Raw genomic sequence first — 18,042 nt, 5'->3', positions numbered from 1 at the left:
AGATCCAATGGATCAATCACTCTCCACTATCAAGCAACCTATTCTGATTTCATGCTTCCTATAACCTGTGTGTACAATTACCCTGTACTGACATTCTGAATACAGATTTCAATACAGATCCTCAAGTTAACCAGAATATTCTGCCTCAACGGCTACCGTCCCATTGCACTCACATCCATCATCATGAAGTGTTTCGAGAGGCTCGTCATGAGGCATATCAAGACCCTGCTGCCCCCCTCACTGGACCCCCTGCAATTTGCATACTGTCTCAACCGTTCAACAGACACCATTGCCATCATCCTCCACCTGGCCCTAACCCACCTGGACAAAAAGAACATGTACGTTCAAATGCTATTCATAGACTTCAGTTCAGCATTCAACACAATCATCCTTCAGAAACTGATAGGAAAGCAGAGCCTACTGGGCCTGAACACCTCCCTCTGCAACTGGATCCTAGACTTCCTGACTGGGAGACCTCAGTCAGTCCGGATCGGGAGCAGCATCTCCAACACCATCACACTGAGCACGGGGGCTCCCCAGGGCTGTGTGTTCAGTCCACTGCTGTTCACTCTGCTAACTCACGACTGTGCTGCAACACACAGCTTGAACCACATCATCAAGTTCGCCGATGACACGACCGTGGTGGGTCTCATCAGCAAGAGCAACGAGTCAGCATACAGAGAGGAGGTGCAGCGGCTAACGGACTGGTGCAGAGCCAACAACCTGTCTCTGAATGTGAACAAAACAAAAGAGATGGTTGTTGACTCCAGGAGGGCACAGAGCGATCACTCTCCACTGAACATCGACGGCCCCTCAGTAGAGATCATTAAGAGCACCAAATTTCTTGGTGTTCACCTGACGGAGAATCTCACCTGGTCCCTCAACACCAGCTCCATAGCAAAGAAAGCCCAGCAGCGTCTCTACTTTCTGCGAAGGCTGAGGAAAGTCCATCTCCCACCCCCCATCCTCATCACGTTCTACAGGGGTTGTATTGAGAACATCCTGAGCAGCTGCATCACTGCCTGGTTCAGAAACTGCACCATCTCGGATCGCAAGACCCTGCAGCGGATAGTGAGGTCAGCTGAGAAGATCATCGGGGTCTCCCTTCCCGCCATCACGGACATTTACACTACATGCTGCATCCGCAAAGCAAACAGCATTATGAAGGACCCCATGCACCCCTCATACAAACTCTTCTCCCTCCTGCCGTCTGGGAAAAGGCACCGAAGCATTCAGGCTCTCACGACCAGACTATGTAACAGTTTCTTCCCCCAAGCTATCAGACTCCTCAATACCCAGAGACTGGACTGACACCAACTTACTGCCCTCTGCTGTGCCTATTGTCTTGTTTATTATTTATTGTAATGCCTGCACTGTTTTGTGCACTTTGTGCAGTCCTGGGTAGGTCTGTAGTCTAGTGTAGTTCTTTTTCTGTGTTGTTTTTACGTAGTTCGGTGTAGTTTTTGTACTGTTTCATGTAGCACCAGGGTCCTGAAAAACATTGTCTCATTTTTACTGTGTACTGTACCAGCAGTTATGGTTGAAATGACAATAAAAAGTGACTTGACTGGACTTACTAGTTCCCAACTCTGATGAGATCCAAACAATGCCTGATATCTATGTTTTTAATCTGTTGCAGCAATTCATGCAGTACCTCTTCAGATTTGAGTTTAATCTGTGGTATACGGAAAGGAATTGCGAATATATGCACACATATCTAATTTATTATTTAAAGCTAATAGTATTGTAGAGCCAATATAGAAAATAAAGGAACTAATGTAAGCTATTTGGCCCTCCAAGTTCAAGCTTATTGTCTTTCAACCATACATATGTATTGTGCTCAATGAAACATTGCTTTTCTGGGGTCAAAGTGCAAAACACAGTACATACAGTGACAGAATAATATCAGCTCAAGTCCCTGAGTGGCATGGTCTGAAGAGTGACAGGTTGACGTAAATTGTGAGGTGCATGTTTATGTAAGACAGTATAATGTTACTGTCAGTATAATAATAAATTAATATAACTATGTGAAACAGCGGCAACAGTGACAAGCGACCAGTGTAGGATGAGTTGGGATATGGGCATGGCGAGGAATTTAGACAGGGTGTACCTGTGTGCTGGGTTTCTGCAGGGTGTTACCCTCTGATTGAGGAAGTTTCTCCGTGTCTCAATCCTAAATAGCCCAGCCTTTATCCTGAAACAGCACCCCTCGGCCAGGGAAGACTATAAGACATAGAAGCAGAATTAGACCATTCGGCCTATCGAGTATGTCTGCTATTCAATCATGGCTGATTTATTATCCCTCTCAACCCTTTGCTGTCAGTGGACCAAGCACTTTAAATTGAGTAAGTTACAGTGAGATCTAAACTCTAGAGAACTCAGACCTAGTTTACCCAATCATCTCTGTTGTTTTTATTTGAAAGGACCTAACACTGCAGATGCAATCTCACCAAGGCCGTGTTGCTGCAAGAAGATACTTTTGCTCCAATACTCAAATATTCTTATAATAAAGTCCAACGTACCATTTACCATTCTTATTCTGCACGTTGGTTTTGAATGAGTTGTGTACACTTTTGAACATCAACATTTCCCAATCTATCACCACGGAAACAATACCCTTCCATTGTGAGCACCAAAGTAGATCACCACATTTTTCCCACATTATTTTCCATATTTCTATTCAGTCACTTTCAAATATCTCCCAAACTTCTTTATACATCCTCCTTTTCCCCACTAGTCCAATCTATAGACCAACTGCCCATAAATGGGATGAATAAAAGTAAGTACAATGGTCAGAATGGACAATGTGGGCTGAAGGGCCTGTTTCTGTATACAAAGTTCAAAGTAAAATTATTATTGAACTATGTATACGTCAGTATATACTACCTTGAGATTCATTTTATTGTAGGCATTTTTTGGGAAATAAAGAATCCAATAGAATTTCTGAAAGAACTATAAGTAAAGAAGACAATCAACCAATGTGCAAAAGGAGTCAAATCATGGAAATAGAAAATAAATAATAATGCATTGCAGAGTCCTTGAAAGTGACTGTGTAAGGTTGTGGAGTCAGTTCAGCATTGAAGTGAGTGAAGTTATCCACGCTGGTTCAGGAGCCTGATGGTTGAAGGGTAATAGCTGTTCCTGCACGTGAGGCTCCTCTACCTCCATCCCGATGGCAGTAATGAGAGGAGAGCATGGATTGGATGGGGAGGACGGTGTCCTTGATGATAGATGCTGCTTACTTGTTTGTAAATGTGCTCAGTAAAGAGGAGGGCTTTGCCTGTGATGGACTGGGTGGTATCCACTGCTTTCAGTAGACTATTCCATTCCTTAGTATTGATGTTTCCATACTGCACCATGACACAAGGAGTCAGGATCCTCTCCACTGTACATCTATAGAAGTCTGTCAAAGTTTTACCTGACGTGCCTAATCTACGCAAACTTCTAACAAAGTCGAGCCGCTGTTGTGCCTTTGTGACAGCACACCCATGCTGCTTCCAAGACAGATCCTCTGAAATGATAACACTGAGGAAATTAAAGTTGCTGACTCTCTCCACTTCTGACTCTATGATCAGCACTGGCTCTTTCCTCCTCCTGAAGTGATTCTCTGACTCTATGAATGACATTGTTCACTTGCACATCAAGTTTTATAAAATCTATAAACTTGAAAATATGACATTTTGTCCCCTCAGTCAAGTTGCTAATGTAGATTGTAACAGGCTGCAACCCAAGCATTGATCGCTACATACTCCACCAGCCACAGCCTACCTACCCTGGGGTAGGTGCTAATATTGGTATTAGTTTTTATTGTCACATGTACCGAGCTACACTGAAAAACTTTTGTCTGCATGCCCTCCAGACAGACCATTCCATGTGTAGATTAATTGAAGTACAAGAACAAAAACAGAATGCAGAATATAGAGGTACCACTGCAGGAAAAGAGCAGAGCAGCGAGATGCTTAAAGTGCACGGAGCACGAGAAGGTAGATTGGGAGATGAAGAGTTCATTTCTTTTAATGTAGGAGAGGCCCATTCAAGAGTCTGGTAGCAGCAGGACAGAAACTGTCCTTGAATCTTGTGGTAACATTCTCATCTTTTTGTATCATCTGTCTACAGGGTGTGAGGGTCCTTGATTATGTTGTTTGCTTTCCTGAGATAGCAGGAAGTGTAGACAGAGTCAAAGGAGAGAAGGCTGATTTTACTCTTAGAATGGGTTGTGTTCACAACACTCTGCAATTTCTTGCAGCCTTGGGGAAAGTTGTTGGGATACCAAGCTGTGGTGCTTTCTGTAGCGCATCTGTAAAACTTGGTGAGGGTTGTCTGGTTTAGGTTCTATTTCCTTAGGAAATAGAAGCATTGGTGTGCTTTGATGGCCCTAGAGTTCATGTGGGTTCATAAATAAAGGGGAACATTCCTTAACTAATTTCATGCAAAAGTGAGATCTACAGATTTTTGGATATTGGAAGAATTGAGGAATTTGGGAAAAAGGCAGGAAAGTGATGCTGAGGTATTACATCAGCCATGATCATTTTGAACAGTGGGGTGGGCTCAAGAGGGAAAATCGTCTACAGCTGATCCTGTTCCTGATCTCTTCCAACATACACTCAATTGCAACTTTATTAGGTACACCTGTACAGCTACTCATTAATGCAAATATCTAATCAGCCAATCACGAGGTAGTGATTCTATTCACTAAATATTTTCCATGTCATGTTGTAGCTCCTCAGTCTTCCAAAAAAGCCAGCCTGAGGGTTCTGCCACTTTCCTCATGCTCCATCTACACTTAGGCTCCCACATGTGCTTAGGCTGATATCCACCATTTGACTTGGCATACTTTAGTGACATCGCTTCTGTGGGTTGAGCTAATTTGCAAATGAATGCCTCATATTTTCTGATGTCCACTCAGTGGCCACTTTCATAGTTACACCTGCTCGTTGATGCAAAAATCTTATCAGCCTATCACGTGGCAGCAACTCAATGTATAAAAGCATGCAGACATGGTCAAGAAGTTCATTTGTTGTTCAGACCAAACCTCAGAATAGGGAAGAAATGTGATCTATGTGACTTTGACGGTGGAATGATTGTTAGTGTCTGACGGGGTAGTTTGAGTATCTCAGGAGCTGCTGATCTCCTGGGATTTTCACACACAGCACGTTAAACTTTACAGAGAATCGGAAAACAAAAAACGTCCAATGAGGGGCAATTCTGTGGCTGAAAACGCCTTGTTAATGAGAAAGGTGAGAGGAGAATGGCCAGACTGGTTACAGATGATAGGAAAGCGACAGTAACTCAAACAACCACATGTAACAACAGTGGTGTGCAGAACAGCATCCCCGAATGCACAACACATCGAAGCTTGAAATGGATGGGCTATAGCGGCAGAAGATACAGCACACTTAGTGACCACTTTATTATTTAATATAGTGGCCACTGAGTGTATATTACAGATTATTCTAGCTTTCCTGGAAAAAAAAACACACTATCAGTGGTTAAACAATTCCAGAACTACTAGGAACCAGCCAAATAAATACTGAATTATTTATGAAATGAATATATTATTTCAAAGTGATTGATAGTGGCATGGCAGCATACTGGTTAGCTTAACGCTTTAAAGCACCAGTGATCAGGGTTCTTTTTCCACCACTGTCTGTAATTCTCCCTGTGACGGCGTGGGTTTCCTTTGGGTGCTCCGGATTCCTCCCACAATCCAAAGACTCACGGGTTAGGGTTAGATGTACGGGCTATTTTGGCATCAGAAACATGGCATCACTTGTGGGCTGCTGCCAACATATTCATGATGCAAACGATGCACGTCACTGTATGTTTCGATGCTTCAATGCACACGTGACAAATAAAGCTAATCTTTGAATCTCGATTGGGAAGATCATAGCTGTGACTATCTAAACAGCCCATGCTAAGGTCTCTGAATAATAATCCACCTGTTTAGCAAGGGGACAGCTGGAAATCCAGCCGCAGGACGCCCTGCGGGCTTTGATTTATAATTTATAGTGTAGCCAGGCTTTGCTTAAAGGTGTCATCTGGCCAAGATGTCCACTTGTTTGACCTCCCCTTCAGCTCACAGAATATGTGCCCATTAAGTTTCTGGAAGTGCAGTCTAATAACTGCTTTATGACAGAATCTGGCTATCAATCGAAGGGCACAATTAATAGGGGATTACTTTCACTAATGAGATTTAAGGACTGGGAACAAAAGGAGGAAAGACTGAAAAAAACATGGGTGAATTAGAAGAAATAAATTCATTGTCCATTCAAGTACAGGAAGTGAAATTCAAAGAGGGATAATGTTCAAACAGAAAGAGAGAGAGAAAAGCAAAAGGCAGTACCTTCCCATGTTACCATAGGTTATATTCCCATAAAACCAAGCATGTTGCTAATTCTGTAACTAAAACTTGCCAGAAAAATGACAAACTTGATGTTTGTTTCACGTACTGTTTTTATTTAGTTTTCCTAAGAGTTTCTGTTGTGATGCATTGACGGAAGGGACCAACAACTGCTTCAAAGTTTATATTGGAACCAAGCGGTGGCGGTAAAAATTGCCAAAACCAACTTCTAAAACATGAAACCATTTTTACCAACAGACACATTTCTATGACAATAAGGCTTAGGCTAATAAACTGCTACATTTGGTCAATCTTGCTGTATGCTTCTGAAACATGGACTAGAGAAAACGTGGACTAGTTCTGAAAACCAGAACTCCAAAGAAACTTAGAAGCAACACAAATGTGGTTTCTTAGAAGAATGTTGAAAATATCATATAGAGATAGGGTAACTAATGAGACAGTACTCCAATGTGCCCATACAAAAAGATCTTTAATGAGCACATTAAATAAGAGGAAACTTAAATTTCTGGGCCATGTCATCGGAAAGGGAGAAATAGAATGCCTTACATTACAAGGCCGTATGCCTGGGAAACGCGGAAGAGGAAGGCAAAGAAGAAAATAGATGGACACTGTGAAAGAACTAACAAATCTAAGTGTGCGAGACATCATTGACTTTGCGTGGGATCGTTCGATGTGGAAAGCCGTGATCGCCCAAGCATGTAACGTGTGAGGCACACGAAGAAGAAGTTGTGATGCAGGAAACATGGCAGCTAATTTGTATATAGTGAGGAGCTGCAAACAGTAATAGCCCTATCATCCGCTAAGATGTGATATAGGTTGAATGGCCAAGTTAGATCGGGGCACTGAGGTAACATTTAACTGTCACTCAATCTGTCATGGTCACAGATCACCGATCCCCACCAGAAACACCAATGCCCAGTGTAACGACCTGGTTCATATCTTTTTACTGTTATGCTGTTCTGTATTTGATCTTTGCACTGTTCTCTGCAAGCTGCTTGCTTGGGTTACTGTTGAAGATAAGAGATAGGAGAATGGTGGGCCGTCCAGTTAAGATGGCCAGACTAAGGGTCAGTTTCACTGGTGATGACACAAAGGTTGGGCTTGGGGCTTTTGTTAAGGGGTAGAAGAGAGAAGATGCCGGAGAGAAGAGGTTGTAGGATTTAACTTGGAGCGGGGCCATGATTCGACGAACCCCGGGGTGAGATCGAAGGAGGATCGGCAGTGGGGAAACCGTGAGCTCCAACTTGTGCACGTTAGACCGTTTCATTAAAATGGGCCCTTTTCTTTGCTCTTTCTTACTAACCCTTGAGTCAACCCTTGAGTCTTACTAACCTTGTAGGGACAGGTGTAGCACTTAAGCTTTCAGGGATAAGTGCCAGGTGGGAGATCTGTGGGGAGGGACGTGTGGACCACGCAGTCGAGGAGGGAATGATCCCTGCAAGCGTAAGTGCTACACCTGTCCCTACACCTCCTCTCTTACCACCATTCAGGGCCCCGAACTGTCCTTCCAGGTGAGGCAACACTTCAGTTGTGAGCCTGTTGGGGTAATCTATTGCATCTGGTGCTCCCGATGCGGCCTCCTCTACATCGGCGAGACCTGACGCAGATTGGGGGACCGCTTCGTCGAGCACCTCCGCTCCGTCCGCCACAACAGACAGGATCTCCCAGTTGCCACTCACTTCAACTCTCCCTCTCATTCCCATTCGGATATGTCCATACATGGCCTCCTCTACTGCCATGATGAGGCCAAACTCAGGTTGGAGGAACAACGTCTCATATACCGTCTGGGTAGTCTCCAGCCCCTTGGTATGAGCATCGAATTCTCCAACTTCTGGTAATTCCCCCCCTCTTCCTTCCCCATCCCACCTTCACTTTCTCTCCTCTTCTAGCTGCCTATCACCTCTCATGACTCTGCCTTCTTCTACTACCCATAGTGCTTTCCCCTTAGATTCCTTCTTCACCTCTGCTGCCTATCCCCTCCCTGCTTCCCCTCCCCCACCCCTAGATCTTTCCTCTGATTGGTTTTCCACCCTCCCCCCACCTTCTTTATAGGGCCCCTGCCCCCTCCTTCTTTAGTCCTGACGAAGGGTCTCGACCCAAAACATTGACTGCTCCTTTCAACGGATGCTGCCCGATCTGCTGAGTTCATCCAGCTTTTTTGTACGTGTTGATTTGACCACAGCATCTGCAGTGTACTTTGTGTTCTAAATGCTGGAGGATCTCAGCAGGTCAGGCAGCATCTATGGCAAGGAATAAAGAATCCATGTTTCGGGCTGAGACCCTCCATCAGGACCGCAAGATGACAGACTGTAAATAAATTTACTTTGGCTTTGACCTTGACAGCTTGTTTCTCTATCTCTGCTCTGCTACTTAAAACTTTCTAACTTTACTGAGTTCTGCTGAAAAGTCAACCACGGATGCTGCCTGTCCTGCTGAGTATTTTAAGCATTCCCTCTTTGTATAGCAGAGATGGTATTAAAATGCCTTGGGCAGGGTCTTGGCTCGTGGTGCAGCAGCCCTTCAGCTTATCAATGGGTGTGACAGACTAGATTCCACATTCACATGGTCAGCCGAAACTGGAAGCATTTTGCAAAGTGTGCGTGTTACTAACCAGGCATGGCGAGCACCTCAGAAACAAAGGATTGTGAATTGAACTAATGGAGATCTTGTAAGAATGCAGAAAAAGAAGAATTGTGCAATATTAGCTTTTATTTTAAATCCCTGGCTATAACATGTTCAGTTTGGTTAAAGCAGCTCTAAAAGGATATGATACATATGAAGTGATGCTCAGCAAACTTTAATATTTGAGTTTGGGACCAACAATCTGATTGGTATGTATCAGACTTGTTCCTAAATTTTTATATACCCATCGAGCAAAGTCCCAATTGGTGCCATGTATACACAAATCAAATATTTCTCTAGTGCCTTGAGCTGCTGTAACTAATCCCAGTTCCAGAAGCATACAGGAAGGCAGAGATCATTGCTGCCCAGTAGACCATGAGTTCTTAGTATGGTTTGAGGCCTTGATCTTCAAACATTCTTTTCCCCAATGCATCAGTTCATTTAATTTACAGAATTTTAGAAGACATAGATGGAAACAGGGTCTTTGAACCTTGGAGTCAACACTAGCCACTCAACACCCAACACCACTATTACTAATCCTACACTAATTGCATTTTATTTTCCTCACACTATCATTAACTTCCTCCAGATTCTACTCACTCAACTACACATTATTGGCAACTCACAGCAGCCAATTAACCTACCAATCCACATATTTTTGGATACAGGTGGAAGCAGGGCTACTAAGTGGGATTCAGGAGTGTGAACTATTTTCATAAGCAGGCAAGTCTATTTAATATCAATGTTTCACTGTTACTTAATTTTCCTCTGATAAATTACGGTGGAATGTAAATATTACTCTTGGCAACTTTGTAAATAGAGATGGATGTTTATGGATAATCACAAAGCAGTAATTCCACTATTGAAACAGATAATGAACAGAGTCATAATCACTCAATCACGGCTCGAAAGGTAATAATTGCTTTCAGGAGCCCTGAAAGAAGCTGGTGCTTGTAAAAGCTTTATATGTTATTTTTGAAACATGTAAAGAGACTCACAGGATTAGTTTAATTTCTATTTCCACTTTTTCAAATTTTAATAAATATGGTAAAATTCACAGACACTTATGGTGAATGGTTAGTGAGTGGAATAATCCCACTTCAGGTATTTATTTGCATTTGGTGTTATAAGCATCAAACCCCATCTACACTGATCTCATTCTCTCTCTCATGTTCCATTAGACATAGAATAAATGGGAGGCTCTCTGAGGGCTACTGGTGAAATACCACTACTCTGATCATTTGGTGGACAGCTTAGTCAGCATGGACAAGTTGGGCTGATGGACCTATACTCCTCTCTGTCTCAATGACTCTTCGATAAGTATCAATCACCCCCACTCCTCTAATACACTAGGGGAAATTTATAGTAGAGAATTAAACTTCCAAACAGCACATCTTTGGCCAACGGAAGGAAACCTGAACACAATCATGGCACACATGCAAACTCCACACAGAGAGCACCTGAGATCTTTGGATCTAGGAGGTAGCAGGTCTACCGGCTCTACCACCCTGACATGTAATCTTTGTGAGCTCATGAGTGCTTTAGGCCATGCAATAAATGGAAATAGCCAGTATCTATAATGAGAAATGAATTTATAACTGTTCAATATTAATATATATACAGTTATATAGACACGTATATGGAAATTAATTTATAACTGCCGAATATTAACACAAATGGTTAACACATGATAATTGTAAGAGTCAGTAAGCATTGTAATCTGTCAGTTTTTAATATATAAAGGCAGAGTTTATGTTGGCTTGCATTATTAACATGTATTAATAATACAAATTTGATCAAATTGTCTTAACTTGTAAAAACAAGTGGGAAATTGTAAACATTAGTTATGTCAAGTAAAAATTCAGTTTTGTGAAAAGGCTGGTTAATAAAGTAATCTTAGTCAAATTTGATCCAAACCCCCATACACTCACAGAATGAACCATAACACAAATCAAAGCAGTGAGAGTGAAGAGGTCCATCAATATTGTACATTTGAGAAGGCTCTACAAATAAGTATATCTATTCTGCTTTTTGCTCACAGGCACCAGGAGGTATCTTTAAAAAATTACTAAGGAATTGACAGAATGCACAAAAGAAACAAGTAGAGACCTATATTAGGACATCTCTTGGTGAAAGTATAACTCTGTTTTCACTAGCTTACCACTAACAAATACATGAAGGAATAGTTTTTAAGGAATATGTATTAAGTAGTTAAGTCCTTCTAGGGGAAATTGATTTCCCCTAGTGTCTGTTATTAAGGACCTCCAGCACCCAGGCCATGCCCTTTTCTCACTGTTACCATCAGGTAGGAGGTACAGAAGCCTGAAGGCACACACTCAGCGATTCAGGAACAGCCATCCAATTCCTAAGTGGAAATTGAAGCTTTGGACACTACCTCACTTTATTTAATATACAGTATTTCTGTTTTTGCACTTTTTAAAATCTATTCAATATATGTAATTGATTTACTTGTTTATTATTGTTTTATTTTATTTATTATTATTACTTTTCTCTCTCTCTGCTAGATTATGTATTGCATTGAACTGCAGCTGCTAAGCTAACAAATTGCACAACACAGGGTCGGTGATAATAAACTTGACTCTGATTCTGATGCAACACTTACAAAATACCAGCAGGTCTGGCAGCAACTATGGAAAGGAATAAATAGTTGACATTTCGGGCCAAGACCCTTCATCAATACTCTTCATTGGCTCTGCATTTCCAGCATCTGCAGAATCTCCTGCGTTGATGAAATTGATTGCTCTGGTTTATAAATGATTTGCGTTTACGGAACATTCTTTCAGCAGTATAAACAAGACAATTTCAAGAATAAATTGCGCCAAATTTCTTGATTAAATTCCACACCAACTAATTAGTATAGAATTTAATCAAGAAGCAACCAGTAAGCAATTAGTCTACATTTACTGAGCACTTATGTAATTAGTTGGTTTTAAAGTGGCTGTATGCACATCAATCAATATGTAATGATAATTCATCATTAAGCAACTGGCCAGTAAACTATATATAATGAGTTGGTGTTCGTTTTAAGTAGAAGTAAATAACGTGAGAATACGTAATCAGCTAGTTTCCTTACCTGTTAGAGATATCAGGTGTGCAGTATATTATGCTGTCATATTGAGAAACATGCAACTAATATCATTTTGACGCTATAATTAATATAAATTTCATTGCACCCTGGTGTATTGAAAATAAACTAATCTAACTCTGACATGAATTTTGAATAAAATATCCAATAATGTTGAATACAGTAGGACTGTTGGACTAATGTAATAATCAGAATAGCTAATATACAACTGTCAGAGTTATTCATATAAGACTATAATATAGCCATGAATCAGATTAATATGGAATGGTCCATAATCACTGTAAATGTTAAACAAGTCATAACTAGAATGAATAGAACGATTAGTATAACTATCTTGAGCTCTTTTTAATTAATGTGACTGTCGGTGTATAAAATAAGAAAATTACTTATGACTAGGCAATACATAATAACTTAGCAATAGTCGGGTCGGTTCGCCGAAGAGGCAATACGTACGACTCGGCTATTTAATGGCTATATTATCCCTGCCCTGTTCCTCTTTTAACTCCTTTCGCCCACTGTGCAAGAGTGTCTAGGTGTACGGGAACGGCTTTCGACTTCCATCGAGATGAACTTACTTTCATGAGGCGCCTTCTGATCCCACGCGTTCCACATCTGCACGATGAAGAACGGAGTCCAGCACACGATGTAAGCCAAGACGATGACAAAAGTCATTTTGACGGTCCTAATCTTGGCGCGGGAGATGATTTTTACGCTGCTGACCCGGGACATCACCCCTTCTTTCGAAACTTTGGCCTCCTTGCGGGTCTTGAGTTTAACGTTCTGCCAGATTTTGAAACTGATCAACGAGTAGCAAATGATTAGCAGGATGACCGGGATGATATAGACGGAGAGGGTGATCCAGGTGATGTACGCCTTGGCTCCCCACGGCTGCACAAAGACACCCCAGCAGTCGTAAGCGCCGGAGTCCATCCTCCTGAGCGAGAAGATGAAGACTTGGGGAAGGCTGAAGAGAAGGCTGATGGCCCAGGAGAGGATGACAAAGACTCGGTTGGAGTTCTGATGCAGGGATTTCAAGGGTTGGCAGATGGTCATACAGCGGTCAATGGACATGACGATCAGGAGGTAGGTAGACGCAAACATTCCCACTACCTGTAAGTACTTCACCGCCCTGCAGAGGAAATCGGGCGCGTAGAACCTGAAGGTGATGTCCCAGATGAGTTGAGGGAGCACCTGGAAAATGGCCACCACCAGGTCGGCGATGCTCAGGTGCTTGACGAAGAAGTAGATCCTGGAGGGCTTGTGGCGGCTCGAGTAGATGGCCAACAGGACTCCGATGTTGCCGCTCAGGGCGAGGATCAGGATAACGGCGAGCACGGCCACCTCGATACGTGCCACCACCTGGTTCCTCACGACGATCGCCGCCGAGCCGTTGCAAGTCACCGTGGCATTGTTGCTCGGCACTGCTGCCCAGCCGCTGGACGTGAAGTTCCACGCCCCTGCATCGAGCTGCTGGCAGGATGCGGCCATCCCCCTCCCTTCTCACCTCCAGGACCACCTAAACATCTATTTCTTCTTTCTCCCGGCCGCTCTTGATTCGCTCGGATCGACCGAACTGGTTGCGAGTTCCGTGGTAACTTCCTTCTGCCTCAGTCTCGCGTCCCGGGACACAAGCCTCCGGATTCCCCGTCAGTTTCAACCGACGCACGTCCGGGGAGACTGGAAAACAAAGCACCCCGTTCAAATCCCCAGTTCAAAACACTGCAGATGCATCTGGAACAACAAACAAATTGTTGGAAGAACTCAACGGACCAGCCAGGATCTGAGAATGCAAATGGCCAGTGAACTTTTGATAACTAAATGAAGGACCTCAACCGAAAACGTTGACTCCATTTTCCCTCCATAGATACTGTCAGACCCACTGAGTTCCTCCAGCAGTTTGCGGTTTTAAAAAAAATAATTCTTAGTAATTCTTAATAATTCTTCAACAAAATGAGATCCGCTCCATCCCTCCTTTTAATGGCACGAACTCATTAGTCTTGTAAGTTAACATTTGGTTCTCCCCTTCACCGTTTTTCCAGCAACGAAACTATGATGTTTCACTGAAAACAGACCCCAGAAATTAGGCTCCCACCCTTCATCACCAAATAGCGGTTAGCGCATTTTCCTTCTTTTTAATCTCGAGCCGTTCGAATAATTTAGAGCTTGATCACGATCCACCCGATCTTAAGGATCGAGCAACGCCGATCTGGATAGAAAAGTCACACTGCAATCGAAAACCTTGCAAAAATGATTAACCCTGCGCCGTATCTTGCAAATAAACGAAACTGGGCGCAGTTGAAAACCTACCTATGTGTGGCGACTGGGTACGGAAAAGGACAGGTCTGGAACCCGAGTCGTTAACCCCAGTGAACTGACAGCCGCTGCTGTATATGGAGTATCAGACCGCTAACATCTACACACCGAGAATATCCGACGCTTTTCGTTGATGGAGGGGTGGGGTTACTCTTGGTTAGTAAACTGGAAAAAAACGAAAGCTTGCAGAGACTGACTTGTTGAGCTTCCAGCTCCTAAATATATAGCAGCTTTAGGAGATGGATGGGGAGGAGATCCGTACGACGGTCCTCCGACAGGGGGAGCCAGTGACAAGGCACAGCCAGTCCACATCACCCGGACCTCGGCTCATCCGGGGAAAGAAACGGGGCAAGGGAAAGAGGGACGGAGAGCGGGGGTAGTGGCGGTGGAAATCAGTCCGGAGACAATAGGAGGGGAAGTAGGAAGAGGAGAATCTACCAGGCGGAGGTGAGCAACAGCTATGAGAAGCAGAGAAAGGGCGAGGCGACGGAGAAGAAGTGATTGAAGGAATGAAGAAATAAGCAAGAGAGGAGGAGGGGTCAGACAGACGAGAGGACTCAAGAAGATAAAGGATGGCTGATGGGGACTCCATGGACAGAAGGTCTGTTTTTGTGCTGCATGCGTAGAAAACAGATCACTACAGTACAGGAAAAGGCCCTTTGGCCCATCATACCGTGCCTTACACAATGCGAAATTAAACTATTCCCTTCTCCCTGAATACGATCCACATTCCTTCACACACTAAATATTCCCATGTCCATCTAAAAGCCTGGTGAAAGCCCCTACTGTACCTGCCTCAAACCTGGCAGCTGCTCCCAGGCACCTGCCAAACTCTGTGTAAAAAATGAACCCCCCCCACATATCTTCTTTAAACTTTCCCCCTCTCACCTCAATGATATGCTCTCTAGTAAAATATTTGACATTTTTGCCATGGGAAAATATTCAGACTGTTTACTCTACGTATGCCTCTCTTAATAATATAAATCTATCGCGTTCCCGCTTTGTTTTTAACAGCTGCATGGACCAACCATTCTCCGGGCAGGAAACTTTTACATGGCCTGAAAACTGTGCAGCACTTTAAATGTTTTTGTTTGTTGTTATGTGCATATTTAGAATGACAATTGAAAAATCACATACTTTTGACTTGTTAAATAAAGGGTATAATAAAATAAGGAACATCAATGGAAATCCTTCAAGTTTTGCAAACTGTTACACTTAGACAGCATCAGCCTGCAGCAGGCTGGCGGTTTATGGACAATGAGCTACCAACTTCCATTCTGTGTTTATTGTTACAATTTACAACAGTGTTATAACGTGAAACACTGACAATATAAATATGTCAAAGCTCTCAAATGTTTCCAAGTGAAGGTTCTGTTATATTTATTATTAATAAAATTTATGGATTATACTCATTAGCATATTATTAATTACAGGGTATTTCACAATTATATTAACATAGATCTCAAAAGTATATTTGCATCATTTCAAAGCTATATTAACATATAAAAGAAAATTCCAGCTGCGTGGTAACAAAGGTTTCGTGCACAGGAGCATTTCAGTTACTGCGCGGCCGCGCACCCACACAGCTTAGAGGAAACAGTTTTCCAGTCCTCAGTGAGGGTTTGATAGTGGAAAAGGTGAGAAGCTTCGAGTTCCTGGGTGTCTGCATCTTAGAGGATCTATCCTGAGCCTAGGATAACAATCATGAGGCAGCTCTACTTCATTAGGAGTTTGAGGAGCTGTGCTATGCCACGAAAACCTCTTGCAGATTTCTAAAGGTGTGTAGCGGAGGGTGTTCAGACTGGTTGCATCACCACTTGGTATGGAGACTCCAGTAAGCTGGATCAGATGAGGATGCAGAGGGTTGTAGTTTCAGCCAGCTGCACCATGGGCACAACCTCCCCATCATCAAGGACACCTTCAAGAGGCATTACCTCAAGAAGACAGCATCCGTGACTATAGACCCTCACCATCCAGGACATGCCCTCTTCTTGTGACTACCATCAGGGAGGAGGTACAGCAGCCTGTAGACACACACTATTAGGAATGGGTTCATCTTCCCTGCCACCAGATTTATGAATGGCCCATAAAGATATGGACATTACCTCATTATTCCTCATTTGCATTATTTCTTTATTTTTTAACTTATAGTAAGTTTATGTCTCGCACTGTACTGCTGTTACAAAACAACAAATTTCACGTTATGTCAGTGACAAAAGATTTTAATCCAATTTTGATTCTGACTCTAATCTCTCCCCTCAGCCTCCGACACTTCAGAGAACACAAGCACATAGGAGGGCCCAGCCTCTTACCCTCACCCTGCCAGTTTCTATCATCGCAAATTATCCATACTGGCCTCAAAGAAAGCCAAGAGGAGGGAAAGGGACAGGATAAAGGGAGAAGACCAGAAAGAGACGGATCGGAGAGTGAAACAGGGATGAGGGGTCAACAGAGAGATAGGAAAAGGAGAGAGAGGCCACAGAAGTGATGGAGGAAAGGCGCATTGCATTCCCCATTCTCATATCTGCTCCCACCCCTTCTACCCATCTCCACCCTCTGGTGCCCTTCCCCCTTCCCTTTCTTCCATGGTCCACTGTCCTCTCTCTCTTTAGTCTTTCTTCTTTAGTCCTTTATTTCTTCTACCTATCACCTCCCAGCTTTTTAATTCATTCCCCCTTCCCCCACCCACACACCTACCCCCTCACCTGAGATCTGTAGCATCTCAGAAAGTAGTGGTTTTAAAATAGAAGAACGTGGATGAAAGGGTAGTGACGCTGGTATCATCCTCTGTGTTAGGAGGGGGCGCATTCCTCTTGTTATTGATTAATCATTTGCAATACAGTTTTTGCCTTTCTTTTCCAAATCATCAATCCATGGGACTGCAAGTATTCCTCATTCTATGGGGACGTTCTGAAGATAAAAATAACGATCAGCTTCACTTGTCACATGTACATTGAAACATAAAGTGAAATTAATTGTATTGCATCAAATCAAATCAGTGAGGATCGAGCTGGGCAGCCTGGAAGAGTGGCTAAAATTCTGCCACCAACATAGCATGCCCACAGCTCACTGACCCCAACCCATATGACTTTGAATGTGGGGGGAGACCAGATCACTCGGAGGAAACCCACACAATCACAGGGAGAACGCGCAAACTCCTTACAGGTGGCGATGGAAGTAGACTCTCGATTTGTGATCGTTGGCCCTGTAAAGTGTTGCACCTACTGAGCCACCCGGTTTGCAGTTAGTTTGTATGAGCCTGAACACTTGTACATTCCACGGGTGTCCCCTGTACATTTAGCAACTCTACTTCTAGCTTCCATCATCCGGAACCCCTGGCAACTCCTCTCAGCCTCCCTCTCTTCATTTAAGATTTTCCTTTTAGTCAAATGCCTTCTCTGAGTCAATACTGATTCCACTTGACAATTGCTGCTGTGAGGCACCTTGAGCGACTCTGCTACGGTCATTATCTGTTAGATAAATGCTAGTTGTGGTTGTTGTTGTTGTTATCATTCACCATACAGTTAAGTATAGACAAGCCACAGTGAACCAATCAGCCTCAACCCGAGCAGATTTGAACAACCATTGGATAAAACATGAGCAAATAAAAACTGCAGAGGCTGTACGCTGACATCATTGA

General features: G+C 43.1%; 1 protein-coding gene across 1 annotated transcript in view; it reads right to left on the bottom strand.

Moving 5' to 3' along the window:
• oxtra (oxytocin receptor a) overlaps positions 1 to 14,606 on the bottom strand; it is a 38,056-nt gene extending 23,450 nt beyond the window's left edge. Inside the window, exons 1-2 of the mRNA XM_073072488.1 lie at positions 14,397 to 14,606; positions 12,665 to 13,766 (exon numbers count right to left, since the gene is read on the bottom strand). Coding sequence (XP_072928589.1) covers positions 12,665 to 13,577 — 913 coding nt within the window. The 5' untranslated portion in view covers positions 13,578 to 13,766; positions 14,397 to 14,606. The remainder of the gene's footprint in view (positions 1 to 12,664; positions 13,767 to 14,396) is intronic.
• Positions 14,607 to 18,042: the final 3,436 nt, after the last annotated feature.

The sequence above is a fragment of the Hemitrygon akajei genome, chromosome 19 (assembly GCF_048418815.1).
Source record: "Hemitrygon akajei chromosome 19, sHemAka1.3, whole genome shotgun sequence".
Lineage (NCBI taxonomy): Eukaryota > Metazoa > Chordata > Chondrichthyes > Myliobatiformes > Dasyatidae > Hemitrygon > Hemitrygon akajei.
The sequence above is the reverse complement of the archived record's forward strand: the minus strand, read 5'-3'. Positions and strand labels throughout refer to the sequence as shown.